The 13685-nt window shown below is 36.2% G+C and overlaps 4 protein-coding genes across 10 annotated transcripts in view; 2 read left to right on the top strand and 2 right to left on the bottom strand.

Annotated features, from left to right (window-relative positions):
• The window catches only part of Lis-1 (LisH and WD40 domain-containing Lis-1), a 38738-nt gene extending 30104 nt beyond the window's left edge, over positions 1-8634 (bottom strand). The window contains exons 1-2 of one of the 3 annotated variants that reach the window (XM_076325703.1): positions 8495-8634; positions 1555-1702 (exon numbers count right to left, since the gene is read on the bottom strand). In XM_076325703.1, coding sequence (XP_076181818.1) covers positions 1555-1592 — 38 coding nt within the window. In that variant the 5' untranslated portion in view covers positions 1593-1702; positions 8495-8634. Of the gene's footprint in view, positions 1-1554; positions 1703-6590; positions 6740-7611; positions 7748-8494 lie in introns of those variants that run through there. The other 2 variants (XM_076325705.1, XM_076325704.1) reach the window with 2 other exon arrangements.
• On the top strand, positions 7785-9681 carry LOC143153995 (SOSS complex subunit C-like). 2 transcript variants are annotated; one of them, XM_076325712.1, is made up of 4 exons: positions 7786-8931; positions 9058-9213; positions 9282-9406; positions 9492-9681. In XM_076325712.1, the coding sequence occupies exons 2-4, from the start codon at positions 9186-9188 to the stop codon at positions 9645-9647; spliced, it is 309 nt and encodes a 102-aa protein (XP_076181827.1). In that variant the 5' UTR covers positions 7786-8931; positions 9058-9185; the 3' UTR covers positions 9648-9681. The 2 variants fall into 2 exon arrangements, with proteins under 2 accessions (XP_076181828.1, XP_076181827.1); XM_076325713.1 differs by having other exon boundaries at positions 7785-9213.
• Positions 9682-9779: 98 nt separating this feature from the next.
• On the top strand, positions 9780-10532 carry LOC143153994 (rRNA N(6)-adenosine-methyltransferase Mettl5-like). The gene is made up of 2 exons (XM_076325711.1): positions 9780-10159; positions 10222-10532. Exons 1-2 carry the CDS (start codon positions 9820-9822, stop codon positions 10515-10517), a joined length of 636 nt encoding a protein of 211 aa, XP_076181826.1. The 5' UTR covers positions 9780-9819; the 3' UTR covers positions 10518-10532.
• On the bottom strand, positions 10154-13659 carry Aldh7a1 (aldehyde dehydrogenase 7 family member A1). Of its 4 annotated transcripts, none has more exons than XM_076325701.1 (10): positions 13523-13659; positions 12988-13095; positions 12623-12839; positions 12365-12552; positions 12099-12298; positions 11860-11975; positions 11643-11771; positions 11422-11531; positions 10846-11106; positions 10154-10771 (listed from the first exon to the last, which is right to left on the bottom strand). In XM_076325701.1, the coding sequence occupies exons 2-10, from the start codon at positions 13093-13095 to the stop codon at positions 10559-10561; spliced, it is 1542 nt and encodes a 513-aa protein (XP_076181816.1). In that variant the 5' UTR covers positions 13523-13659; the 3' UTR covers positions 10154-10558. The 4 variants fall into 4 exon arrangements, with proteins under 4 accessions (XP_076181816.1, XP_076181815.1, XP_076181817.1 ...); XM_076325700.1 differs by having other exon boundaries at positions 13397-13537; XM_076325702.1 differs by lacking the exon at positions 13523-13659 and adding an exon at positions 13330-13455.
• Positions 13660-13685: the final 26 nt, after the last annotated feature.

Genomic DNA, 13685 nt, shown 5'->3' on the forward strand with positions numbered 1-13685 from the left:
CGAAGTAGTTACTTGTGGAACTTTACCATTTCAAATGTTGAAAATTATCGCGCAGTCTCAAACTCACTTTCGAAAGCTTTGTCTCAGTTTCTATCCCTAACCAGACATCTTTTTTTTCCGATTTAAAAAATAGTTACGTTTTAATAAGTATAAACGTTGCAGTAATAAGTATAGACCGGTCAACGAATGCATCGATCGAAGAAACGGATGCAATTCAAAATGCATCGTTACCGTATGCATATTTAACAATTTTTTTCATAGATATTTTATGATACTTCTTACCTCACAGTGAGTACATAAATTTAAAACGTCGCGAGATAATGGTAATCACAAGCACGGAAAACATGACCGTACTTTTTTCAATAATATTTTATCTTTACTTTAACCGATACAAAGCGGAAGTGTTGTTATTGGCTGGTGAGATACCAAGAAAAACACGAGAATGTTTGTCTTTGGTGATACAATTGAAACTCCAGAAACAATTGATAAAAGATCAGCTGCAAGAAGGCTCGTGACAGAAGAAAGACTAAATGGCATCGTCCATGCTTCCTCTACAAACCTACTCTCGTTCAAATTGGGGAGAACTATTCTCGTTCAAATGTTCAAACTATAAAAACAAACGTCACATTTTTTCTATCGGATATAAAATGCATTTTATACTTATTCGAGAAAAAAATGATTTCTTTCTGTACCAAAAGCCGCAGAGAATTTTATGGAAAAATTAAAGTATTTCGAAAATTTCTACATACTGGTTTTTCAATCATTTTCTAATACGATAAAAGCACAACGCACAGTTGCCTAAACGAATAATCAACGCAGAAATTTCAACCCACTGTTAACAAATTTAGAAATTTGAAACAATTGACGCGCAACTTCTAAATTGTAACGAAACGAAAAACATTGATATTAAATCGATTGATATTCGTGAGCACATATCGAGTTGATTCCATCACTACTCGATACGTCTCCCACTCCACCCACACCGCCGCCGACGAGCAAACATTGCAATCCACACTTGCTTCTACGTTATTAATTGGTATGCATCGTGTGTTAGAATCCGGTTATAATGGCACGATAAAGAATTTCACGGGCTTACGTCTTTAACGCAAGTATATCGAAATAACGATACATACACCGGATTACTTTCCGTTTTTAATGTTATTTGAGTTCCAGTCAGTGATGGAAATGATACCAAAACAATACAAACGATACTAGGCTGTACGTTAGAACCTAAACAGTATCGAGTGGTATCGAATATGTAGCTCTCGAGCAGAATAACTATCCATATGACGCTTTTATAAAAAACATCAATAAATACTTGATTCTTCTACATTGAAAATGTACGTATATACAAAATTCCACGAAAACAACTACGAATGTCAAATTATACAAGAAGTTTGAAGTTTGAATAGCTCGGTCGGATTTAATTTACAAAATCGTGCAATTGTCTTTTGTTTTACACGGTGACTAAAATCGCCAAATTTTACGATCGCGTTCCAATGAAATTTTGATTATCTTTTCGTATTTTAACGAATATGGAAATTTTCTACTTACAACTCCTCCCTCTGACGTTGAGACAGCACCATTTTCATGATCCTCGCGTGTGTTTGCTGGCTGATACTCAACACTGATTCGAATGAGCGCGACTAGATTCTTCTCCAGTCAGCTCCTGATTACTTTAGTACCCAGCTATCGACATCGCCTGTAAAACAAATCGACACTGTTATTACGGTAAAATAAACAAAATATGTAATACTCGTGATCAATTCGAGAGTCTCGATCGCGCGAATACGAACAAATTCATTCTAAGACCTCGATATACAATTTTTAGGAAATTACATTTCGGTCACCGTTCCTCCCAAGGGCAATGATCTTCGTTACACCGTATAAAGTGCAATAATCTTTGTCACGACCCTGAAAAGTTGGTCGAGAGGATAAATAAGGACCGGACGAATTTACAGAGATTCTCGAATTACGGACCGATACGAAATGAATTATTTAATTACACAATTGCGTATTATCTAGCGCTAAATGACATCTGTGATGAGATTTTCTTTTCTGTCCCCAATTTTGAGCACAAGTTGAGCGTATCGTTGAGAAACAACCGCTTCGAAGCGGTGCCGAATGTGTATTGTTGCGTCAACGTAAACGTGAATTAATATTGAATTGTTTACATCTTTCTTTGTGCCTTTGAGAGAACAATATCAATCGATCGGTATAACTATTCCGATGAAAATGAGTCTAAACTCGTTTGGATTACTTTTAATTACAAAATCACTCTCAAGTTCGGGAAATTCGAACGAAACGACTTATTCCTATAGCGTAATAATCAACATTAGAATTCTATCGGATTTCTACTAGTTTTGATTAAAATTTACTACTTTGAATTCAATGGTGTCGAAACTCGAGCGATAGATTCTTGGAGAATAACTATAGAAGCAATTCGTGTTGTTTTTGTCGCAACAGTGATAACTGGTCAACGATATCAGCTTGTTAAAGAATACAAAGAGAATGGAAACGAGAGAATAGAAATGAAAGCCTCGAGTCGTGGGTTTTGCGTAGCTAGAAACGCACGTGTCCGACGGACACGCACAAATTTATGACGATGCAGCAGTGATCGATTGATCCCTGGCTTAATTAGTTTCTCGAACCGTTTACATCGATGAGAGATGTTTCTAAAAAGAATAACGTACTCCGAGCATTATTCCGCGCGATAAGTCCCGAGCTAAAATCGACCCATACGCGCGAAGGTTTACGACCGTTTTACCTGTGACTTTGAAATCAGGAGTTGCTCGACTTCGACTTAGAGATAAAAATCGCTATTTGTCCTGGCTTAAAGTGTCAAATTTCCACCTACCCCCGTTTATAGGAGACAAAGGCGAAGCCGCTTCTAAATGACACGCGGATAACGATTCTTATTTCACGAGTGTCGGCTGACGAAGAAAGTGAACGAGATACAACACAGACCCTAAACGAGATAAAGCAACGGAGCTCTCGGATACGTGCATACGTTGAATAGCTGTAAATTTGATCCCGTATACGAAGAAGACATCGCTCGTGATCGAAACTTCGAAGCGACAACAAGAGTCAACATCGATACGAACCAACATCTTTTCTATACTTTTCGTTGTATCTTTACGATAATAATATTAATCGATTCCCAGGATCTTTGATTAGAAATTATTGTCCAAATAAGGACTGTTTGCGAAGAATTTTCTATTATAACTTATTCGTATCGGTTCTGCCTAGACTTTCGATTTTCGATTTTCGATTTTAAAAATTGTAATCGTTAACCTTATATCGACCCTCACTGTACAATTGAAAGTAGTTCGAATCAGATCGCATTCGGACGATATTTTCATTGAAAAAATTCCACCATCTTAACGATAATACTCTCGTGAACACACGGTGGGAAATTGAAGTGTTTTTAGTTTGCATCGGTAGCTACCATACCAAGATGTACGCGTCATCGCTTTGAAGTTCGACAAGCTGGTTTTTATAATAAATACGCAACTGCTGGTCACGAGAGTCGACGGATCCGACGAAATTTAAATAGTGGTTGAGCCGAAGAAATATAAACAGTGATTGACGCAGATTCCCACAATGAAAGATACACTGCTGTAAAAGATAAGATAGGTAATCTAGCACTGAACACGATCTATGATTACAGATTAAAAATGTTATTTTTAAGCCCCCATTGATTGTTCAATGTCAATGTTGAACAGTTACGATTATCATTATAGCGATTAGTCCTATTACTCGAGTGTAAAAGTAATCACAGATAATCGATTATCGCGCAACTGCAGTATCCATCAACCGCACGGTTCTAACAAATGTTTACCAATGTTGGTATCGAATAATATTCGATCTGTGATCAAAAAACGATATTAAATAATCGTTCGTCTCCACTGAACGTCTCCAGTGATTTCGTTTTCCAAAATGGAGAATATATCGTTCGATAAAATGTGTTTGTACACTCTAAAAAAATCGTATTTAAAAAAAACGTATGACCCAATACGTTCGCAGAAAATATTTTTATACAATAGCAACGAATAGATTTTGCAGATAATTCTTGGCTGAGCATTGCTCGTGACTCACGTTCGACTCTGAAAGATTACTTCCAGCTTTTACAGTATCACCTGGATAACTAATACAATTTCACCCAGATAACTGAAACAATATAATCCACACACCACTGTTCGTTTTTTATTCGCGTAATTTGTCGATTTTTGCGATCAACGACCTAAAGTGATTCCAACGAGCCACGAAATGAATCGACGACCAATTCGATATAAAAATATTTATATTTTGCGGTACATCTTACCGAAAGTATCACCATTGAGTAGACAAGAATTTCTCTACGCCAAAAATGTCCAAACACGACCTCATTTCGGACTGCTTTTAATTATACGTAATTTGAAATTCTTGGGAAGTGATTCGGATAACGCATAATTAAAGATGGCTCGACCGAGATCGTGTTTCGACACATTTTCGTCGACGTACCCAATCCATTGGTAATATTCTCGGGAAAATATATTGAAAATTATATATAGAAATTGAAATTTCCATTAACGAACGACTTATCTCACGTGCAAGACCTCCAAGGTTCATTCGGTGTTGCTGTCTCACTCGCTCTCGAAGTACAAGACTCGAACTCGATTCGAGATAAAAAGAAACGAAGCGTTTTCTTTAAAAAAAAAAAAAAATCACTAACTTTTTCGAATAAATGTAAATTAATGTTTGTCTAAAAAACGAATTCCCAATTTCTTTTGTTCGTACGTTTGATAGGTGGATTTACTGCAATTTCAAATGACAAGTGATTCAAAGTAAAATGAATTTTCCAAATTTTATCCTTATTTTAATCGCAGAACTTTGCGGTTTCCATACACGACTAACCAAAGAAAAGTTTTAATCCATTTATAATTTTATAGTTTTAATCTATTTGTTCTGTTCATCCTGAGAACGACTAGTTACATATGCCTAAAAGGTGGATGGCACAACACGATGTTCGCGAACAGCTCGTCCAGGCTTAGAATTCCTTAAAAAAGTGGGTTTCCACTTGCGATTCTCTTCTCATCGGTAACAAACAAAGTTAAAAGTTCTTTCAATTCGGTTCTCTATTATATTTAAATGAGACTTTCTTGCCAACAATTCCAAAACAGTCGGTTCTTTTTATTAGGAAAGTAGTCTGCGGCGCGCTTTACAAGTACATTGCCCTATTGAAGTACGACTCTTTTCCCAACCGTGTTAACAATACACTTTTGTATCGTCTGTTCGGTTTACACGACCAAGTCCAGTCTGTCTATGGTACCCAATTTCGATCCACACCATGGTTACATAAAATTAATCGTCGAGCAAGTACGAAAGTATGCTAGGCAATCTCGTAAGGGAGAATTCGTGTAACAACAGGTGAACATAATTGAACGGTAATTCTCTGATAAATATGTTTCGGTTAACTAGCAAAATGAACGCTTAACTCGAGAAAGAAGTTATTATTTCCGTTTGAGAATAGGGATTATAAGAACGATTCAATCGACTGAATATTAAACGGATTGAAAATACGAGAAATTCAAATTCCGAAAAGAAAACGATAGCGTAACATGATTTTCTATATTCCTACAGAACTGTGTGGTTCGGTTTAAAATACTTCCAGCAAAACAATTTCTTATCCAATAAGAAAGTAATATATACGAACATCGAAACGAACGTGTGAGAACGATTTGTCCCGAACTCCTTAATTGGAACAATAACATGCTCCCGAGACTGTAATCAATTCCGCGGTTTATTTTACTTTCCTATAAGCGTCATACGTTTTCACCACCGAATCGATATAGCCCTAGATTGTAATTGGAAATTTCACGCTAGAAATTCAATAAGAAACAACAACGATAAAAACTACACGCAGTCGTTGCAAACTCTTTGCTTATTGAATTCTTTCTGTTATCATTTTTCACAGATGCACACGTTACTCCTTTCGCACGAAATTGATTGGAAAAGTGTCAATTTTAAGAGATAAAAATAAAACAGTCATCCCGTTGTCAGAAAAAGCATTCGAATATTAATCACTATCAATTTATTCCTGATCCATCGATACGGATTTTGAAAATAACCAAATGAATGATTTTGTATTCGTAAAATTGGAAGATATTTCGGTTGGAAAAGTAAACTGGTTACACATTATCTACCAATGGTGAACACTTGCGAACATTCGATACCGAAGAACGCTATCTATTGCGAACGATTTCACTTAACCGATAATATTTTTCTACGCGTAACAAACAAACCGAATGTGAAAAGTGAAGGAGACTCGATACGATAAAAGTGATTCCCTACTTCGTTATCGTCTTAAACTAGATATTGTTCGTTAAATAAAATGGGAATACTGGTTTAAACAATGATATCGTTTCAAAAGCATTACAGAAGTTCCATCTAATAGTGTACTTGAACTACATCGTCCCGTATCAATATGTGCGACTGTTAACAAAGTGAAAAATACAATTTGTGAAATTGCGATAACTGCACAGCTTTCTGAATAAATAGAAACTGATAAAATTGTATAAAATTATATACGTTCACTGTTTCATACATACATGTGTAAAATTCGGCAATACTCGAAAATAAAAATTAAATAAATCTGCATCTAAAGTCGTCGATAGCTTTGTAACAGTTTATTCGAACACAAACAACGCATAAGGACCAAAATATCGATTGCATTTCTCTGCCTCTACGAAACGCTCCTCACGATGCAATCCCCAGTATGACATAACATTTGGCAAAAAACGCGGGCTTGGATCAAATAAATGGGAACGCGATTGGCCAGTGATCTCTGAACGGCAGGCAGAAAAGTCCACTGTGATTGGCTAAAGCGAGTCGAAATTAGCCAATTAGAAACAATGGATCACCAGCAGCCATCTTTCCCCGGTAACGTTCGAGTTCAACCGACAACTAAAAATTTCCGGTCACGATTTTTTAATTACTCCGATACGAAAAGCAATGCACCACAAGAAGAAATACGCCACGAGGAAGGACCTTGACAATCGCAAGAGCGTGATGCGTCGTCGCGACGCTTTATGACGATGCTTATCGGCGCGATGCGCCGTAATCGATAAACCGGCTGTCCGCCCACCCTCGGTACCGTGTATGTTTCACCTTGCAGTGCATTCAAATATTCATGCCAGCCTTCTTCAATTCTCTACCCTCAGTTACATTAACAGTGACTGTAAACATTAAACACAAGATTATTAAATCTTTCACGAAACTTTTTGCACTTGTGTCGCACTTGAGCTGCGTTCTTTTTCTTTTTTTTTTTTTTGTGACAAAACTTGGGCTAGCTGCGCCCCACTTTTGAAGGTCGCGCGATATGTTACAAACCGGTTTAAAAATAAAATTCTTATATTCTTTACGAAATGAATTTTCGTATACGAAAATAACTTTTTAATCGATTACTTGAAGCATTTTAATTGTTATTCGAAAATGGATTTTCAACCTGGTTAACAAACCAGGAAAACACGTATATTACTCCGACCGGTAACATGTAAACTACCACCACACTTGCACTCTACATGCGATTTTACCGTCTATATGTTATATTAATCATCTATGATTTTTTACCACGGCTATTTCCGGGATCGTCGGTATAGGTGAGCGACTCTTGGCCTTCTCGACCCCGCGATCTACCTGTGGCTTCGCTCTTCTTAACTAATCACCTTACGAGCTAGCACGAGGAGTTACTCGAAATCGTTGGCAACCTCACAGCGTTAGACACACCGAGACTTCTCGGTTCGCGCGTTCGAGTGGGACAAGGCAAAACTCGTTTGGCAACAATGTCAGTTTTCAAGAAAAATCTTCGTAAGTTTAAAAAAAAAACAGAGTCTAATAACAAGAAGATAACTGTTCAAGTATATCGATACATTTACGTTCCGTGCAAAAACGTCATCAGAAATTGAAGTCGCTGACAGACTCGACAGCTGATCGCTGACTCAATAGCAACTCGCGCAGACACCGTCCTGTCAAAAAGTGCAATCAAATTACCTCTCAATGTCCATCGTCTGACAGATAAGATAATATCTAAAACTGAGGAACAACGAAATTCGGTACAAAGGTTTAAGTTCGGTGGCTCGATAGTTGCGGCAAAGCAGTTATACTACCGCACCACGCAAGCGGTCACTCGCGAAAAAATCAATTCGAAGTGACGTGCAACATGTACGTAGAATATGTATGGAACACCGCTCGATGGCTGACCAAGAATCGCCGCTTATTGACTTAGTCAGTTTTTGATCGAGTGTACGATGTCAGGCAGTGTCATGTCGGTCAGAAAGCACTGCTATGAAATCATCGGACGAACGCGGAACAACCGTTTGTTGTAAATCGTGTACGGCCATTTTGCTAGAACCTGTCACGTCTGGTTGCTGTAGATTTTGCAGCCAGCCCGTCCAGCCCACTCGCAAATGCGACGTCAAAAACAAACTTTGCAGACTGAGAGTTCGATACTCACGTCTTTTTGTCGGAGTAGCAGTAACCGGGATCTTTCGAGATCGGAAAAAATCACGGGAAAACCGGACGAACACAACCACCGAAGAACTACTCGAGATAACTTCTACGATAGGACTGTCTCGCAAGGTGGCGCCTGCGAGAATCTTCAATCCCGACGCATGCGTCAAGTATCGATGTCACAAATCTCTCTCGGTACCCTAGGAACTATGCGTTTCAACCATCCGATCGCACCTAGGGAATTTTTCATTAATTCTATTTACACCTTCTGGAAAAGAGATTAGGGAATCTTGAAATAGCGCAACAATATTTCAGGAGTATTGAATGGACACTAATATTGTAGAAACTGATAAGATTTTATTTAAATAGAAAGATACATATGACACCGATATTAGACGAACAAAGTGGCCTTTCAGAGTTTGTCACTTTAATGAGGTTAAGGTAACACACAATTATTCCGAAATGTAAACATTATCAAAATATTGACATGTTTCGGACACCACCGATTTATTTACGACGAAGTATTTATATTAATTACATATTTTTTTACCTTATTTTTTTAACTAGGATTAAAAAATAAATTTAAAACGATCGACAACGTAACCTATTTCCGATTACGCATCTCTTTTTGTTCCGTAAAGTGGAAGCATTATAAAACTTTTCCCCTATTTCAAAATAAGGAATCTAAATTTTTGATGGCTTTTTCACAATCGAATTCAAGAGGTATTATCATTCATAATTTCATCATTCTTCTGAACACAAAGCGAAGTCTTTACTTAGATTGATTATAGAATTACAAAACAGAAAAATCTTAGAAGAATTGCAACTGAAGAAGCAGATGCTATTAAAGCAAGGTGTAGCACCAACATTGAACACTTCGTTAGCCGTTACATCAACAGGTTCCCCTTCTAGTTTGGTAAACATATACTTCATATTTTGGTAATTTATTTCAATTGTAAGACATACTATTGTATGTTTACTTCTCATATATCTCTTATTAGCCTACGACACAACCTACTGATGGTGTTGCAATGAGTGCATCGCAAAGAGCTGCCTTGCATAATGCACACGCAGCCTCGTCAGGATATTTTGTGACACAGGACTCTTCTTTTGGCAATCTAATTTTACCTGTTCTTCCCAGGTTTGATACTAAATGAAAGAATTAATTAACATATATTGAAATTGTAAATAATAAATGATTACAAAGACTGTGTATGTAAATAAGTGTGATGAAAGTGACTCTAAATAAAAGCTCAATAGTTTCTCGAGTACACTTCCCATGAAACTAGAGTACAGAACTAAGTGACGATCAATAACTAAACATAGAAAATGGCTAGTATGCAACTTCGTGAATTAGAAGAATATCTACAGCAATTGGATGGATTCGATAAGCCAAAAATATTACTTGAACAGTACTCTACTAGTGCACATATTGCATCGCGTATGTTATATACTGCCCAGTCCCAATTTGATGACATAGAACGACGTACAGTAGCTGATTTAGGCTGTGGGTGTGGTATTTTGTCGCTTGGGGCACAAATGCTTGGAGCAAATCATGTAATTGGTTTTGAAATAGACTCTGAAGCACTTCAAATTCAAACTAAAAATTGCAGTGATATAGAACTATTTGTAGAAGCTGTGCAATGCAATGTACTGCAGTACCTACCAGGTATGAATATATTAAATTTATTCATTAAAAGTAATACATATTTTTTCACGATTATATTGCAGGAAAATTCGAAAAATACTTTGATACAGTGATAATGAATCCACCTTTTGGAACAAAGCATAATGCAGGTACAGATACAAAGTTTCTAGAAATTGCAACCAAACTTGCATCAAATACTGTGTATTCTTTGCACAAGACAAGTACGCGTAATTACATTCTCCAAAAAGCTGCACATTTTGGAGCCAAAGGAAAAGTTATTGCAGAATTGAGATACGATCTACCAAAAGCATACAAATTTCATAAAAAAGCTTCTGTCGACGTTCAGGTGGATTTTATACGATTTGAATTAAATCATTAAAATATTTTTACGAGATTAATTGTATATTCTATCCAGAATAACTATTCAAACTTGATTCCCTGAGCCAATGGCAATTCATTTCCATAATTAATTGTGATAGTTGCACGTCGCACATAATGTTTCCATGCATCGCTTCCACTCTCACGACCACCGCCTGTGGCTTTCTCTCCTCCAAATGCACCACCTATTTCTGCACCACTAGTTCCAATATTAACATTTATTATTCCACAATCAGAGCCACAGGGACTGATCCACTATGAGACAATATTTATATCCTTTAGTAACATTGATATAACATAAGTGTATAGTTATACAATCACATGCTTACCTGAGAAATATTTTCCATACTTTTAGTAAATAGAGAACTACTGAGTCCTTGTTTTACGCTATTATTAAGAGCAATAGCATCTTCTAAAGAATTTACTTCGAAAATATATACGATCGGTGCGAAAGTCTCTTTTTGAACTATCTCGGCGTCAGGTAATAAACCAGAAATAATTGTTGGTTCTACATAAAAGCCAGGTCTGTCTATTTGCTTTCCACCAAATTCAATTGTACCACCGCTCGTTAAAGCTTTATCTATAGCATTCTGTAAAAAGTCATAAACTCTTTGCATTACTATAAATTTTATTTGTTAATCTATATTTGATCTGTAGAAATGTTTCGAATTAGTCCCCTCACATATTATTTATAATATCTAAGATGCTATACGTATAATAAGATTAAAAATACGTAATTACTATTAAAATTTATAGGACATATAATTTAAAGGACAGACTTAAGAGTTCTTTTGCTAAACATATGTTGTCTTTTGCGTAATATTCGAGTTAAACTGTAATTTCATGTTAGTTGTGGGGCAACATCGGAGTACAAAAAATAAATATTTTACATAAAATATTAGTACCTTGTAGTCGTCTACTGCACGTTGACTATGCAATGGTCCATACAATGTATTATTCTTTAACGGATCTCCTATCCGCCCTAAAATACTCTCGTACGCTTTCTTTAATTTTCCTAAAAAATTTGCAATTATTTTCTTAATTCAACACTGTTTATATTATCGCACAGTTTTACAATTGTAACTTTCATGAAAGACCAACTTTTAATTAAAACTTAAAATGTTACCTAGAAATTCATCTTTTATTTCATTGTGAAGAATTAATCTTCTAGTAGTAGTACACCTTTGTCCTGCTGTTCCCACACAAGAGAACACTGCCGCCCTGACTGCCATTTCCAAATTTGCATCTTGGGCAACTATTAACAAATAAAATGCAACAATATTTCAAACAAGGCAAATATAAATAAATACAACACAAACTATAGAAATATAATTTTGATTTACCTATTAATGCATTGTTACCTCCTAACTCTAACAGAGATTTTCCAAAACGTTCTTGAACTTTAAGAGCCACTTTTCTTCCAATGTTAGTACTCCCAGTAAATGAAACGACTGGTATACTTAGAAATAAATAGAAAATGGAAGACAATACTATGTATAATGCCAATTAGATTTACAGGATTATATATTTTTACTAGAAACAACATAATTGGATTTGTAGAATTTAATATTTCTAGACTTACCGTGCATCATTGACAATAGTTTCACCAATGTCTGACCCACCTGTTACCAAAGATGCAACAGAACCTGGTACACCATGTCGCTCTAATACACTTGCGATTATTTTAGTAGTTGCAATAGATACCAAAGGAGTAGTAGGTGCTCCTTTCCAAACTATTGTATTCCCACAAACCATTGCTATTGCACTGTTCCAGCCATACACCTAAAACAATATTATCTTTGTATTACTTTCCTTTTTCATTCATTTATTGTTTGTAATTATACTTACTGCAACAGGAAAATTAAATGCAGAAATAACTCCAATAACTCCAACGGGATTCCATTTCTCTAGAAGTGCATGATTTTTTCTTTCTGATGGAAATATACTGCCAGATAGCATTCTAGATAAGCCAACAGCATAATCACATATGTCAATGAACTCCTGAATCTCTCCAATACCTTCAGCTAATATTTTCCCTAAAAATTATACAATTAAGATTAAAACAAATTAATGGAAAATTAAAAATGTATAATTACCAAGGTTTACCCATTTCTAAGGACACTAATTGTCCTAATGGTTTTAAATTATTTCTAAGTTCCTCCCCAATTTGCCGTACTAATTCTCCTCTCGCAGGTGCTGGTAATGTTGCCCACTGTGGCCATGCTTCATGTGCCTTTGTAATAGCATCGTTTACTTCCTGTGTAGTTGACGTTCGAACTTTCGCTATTATTTCGCCAGTCGTTGGTGAAATAGATTCTATAATCTACGTTACAAAATTGAGTTTAATAAAATTTATGTTCTTTATTACTGTCAAAAATTAATTTCCATTAACAATAACTTTATTCGGATACTGTTTTAAGATTATTCATTAGTTCATTAGTTTTAAGATTAATTTTAACTACATAAAATACCTCGCCAGATCCTCTCCATTCTCCATCATAAAGACCTGGGTTCTCTGTTGTAAGACCTAATTGTTTTAAAAATCCATATTGCGAATCAGTCACCAAGTACCTTGCCATCTGTAACTCAGAAACGTAACTAGTATTTCTAGACAATAAGCGAAACATTACTATAAATTGCAAGAGTCAGTCTGTCACTGACTCTTGCAATCTTGGCAATGTAATGCAAAAAGATTGTAGGTTATCAGAGTGACTTCGCTTATCAACAAAAAGAGAAGGGATGTGATAAGTATAAAACAACATATATCTTAAGTAATTAAAATTGAGTCCATGATACACTATTTCAGTACTAACTTATTACAATGTTATTTCAAAGATAATAAATCTGGATATTTCAAATTTATATCGAAAATTTATTCACATTTGGGGACTGTACGGTAGGTAGGTATTAAATAATTGACACAAAGCGAGTCAAAGTCGAGTGAATAGTTCGGCGGACGGAAAGGATCTGCCTGCGTTCTTCGTTTTACGGGCGACCTGTGCTTACTACTTCGACCGCCACTCAGCTGTCCTCGAAGCCGATTCTCACGATTGCCTTCTTTCGGACAGCGGTAACTCATCTAGTCAAGTGCAGGCCTCCGCCGGCAACAATAAGCTAGTTCGCCTGTTTATGTTACACAAGCGCGACTGTCGCGCGTCAAATTACGTTT

Source organism: Ptiloglossa arizonensis, chromosome 13 (assembly GCF_051014685.1).
Source record: "Ptiloglossa arizonensis isolate GNS036 chromosome 13, iyPtiAriz1_principal, whole genome shotgun sequence".
In the NCBI taxonomy this organism is placed as follows: Eukaryota; Metazoa; Arthropoda; class Insecta; order Hymenoptera; family Colletidae; genus Ptiloglossa; species Ptiloglossa arizonensis.

Coding starts and splice junctions, on each gene's coding strand:
- LOC143153995 (XM_076325713.1), top strand. CDS start 9,186: ATGGCTTTTTCACAATCGAATTCAAGAG. Junction 9,214..9,281: donor TTCACAATCGAATTCAAGAG/GTATTATCATTC, acceptor GATTGATTATAG/AATTACAAAACAGAAAAATC. Junction 9,407..9,491: donor CAGGTTCCCCTTCTAGTTTG/GTAAACATATAC, acceptor ATCTCTTATTAG/CCTACGACACAACCTACTGA.
- LOC143153994 (XM_076325711.1), top strand. CDS start 9,820: ATGGCTAGTATGCAACTTCGTGAATTAGAAGAATATCTACAGCAATTG. Junction 10,160..10,221: donor TGTACTGCAGTACCTACCAG/GTATGAATATAT, acceptor ATTATATTGCAG/GAAAATTCGAAAAATACTTT.
- Aldh7a1 (XM_076325699.1), bottom strand. CDS start 13,143: ATGTTTCGCTTATTGTCTAGAAATACTAGTTACGTTTCTGAGTTACAG. Junction 11,772..11,859: donor AGGTAACAATGCATTAATAG/GTAAATCAAAAT, acceptor ATTTGTTAATAG/TTGCCCAAGATGCAAATTTG. Junction 11,107..11,421: donor GTGCAGTAGACGACTACAAG/GTACTAATATTT, acceptor GACTTTTTACAG/AATGCTATAGATAAAGCTTT.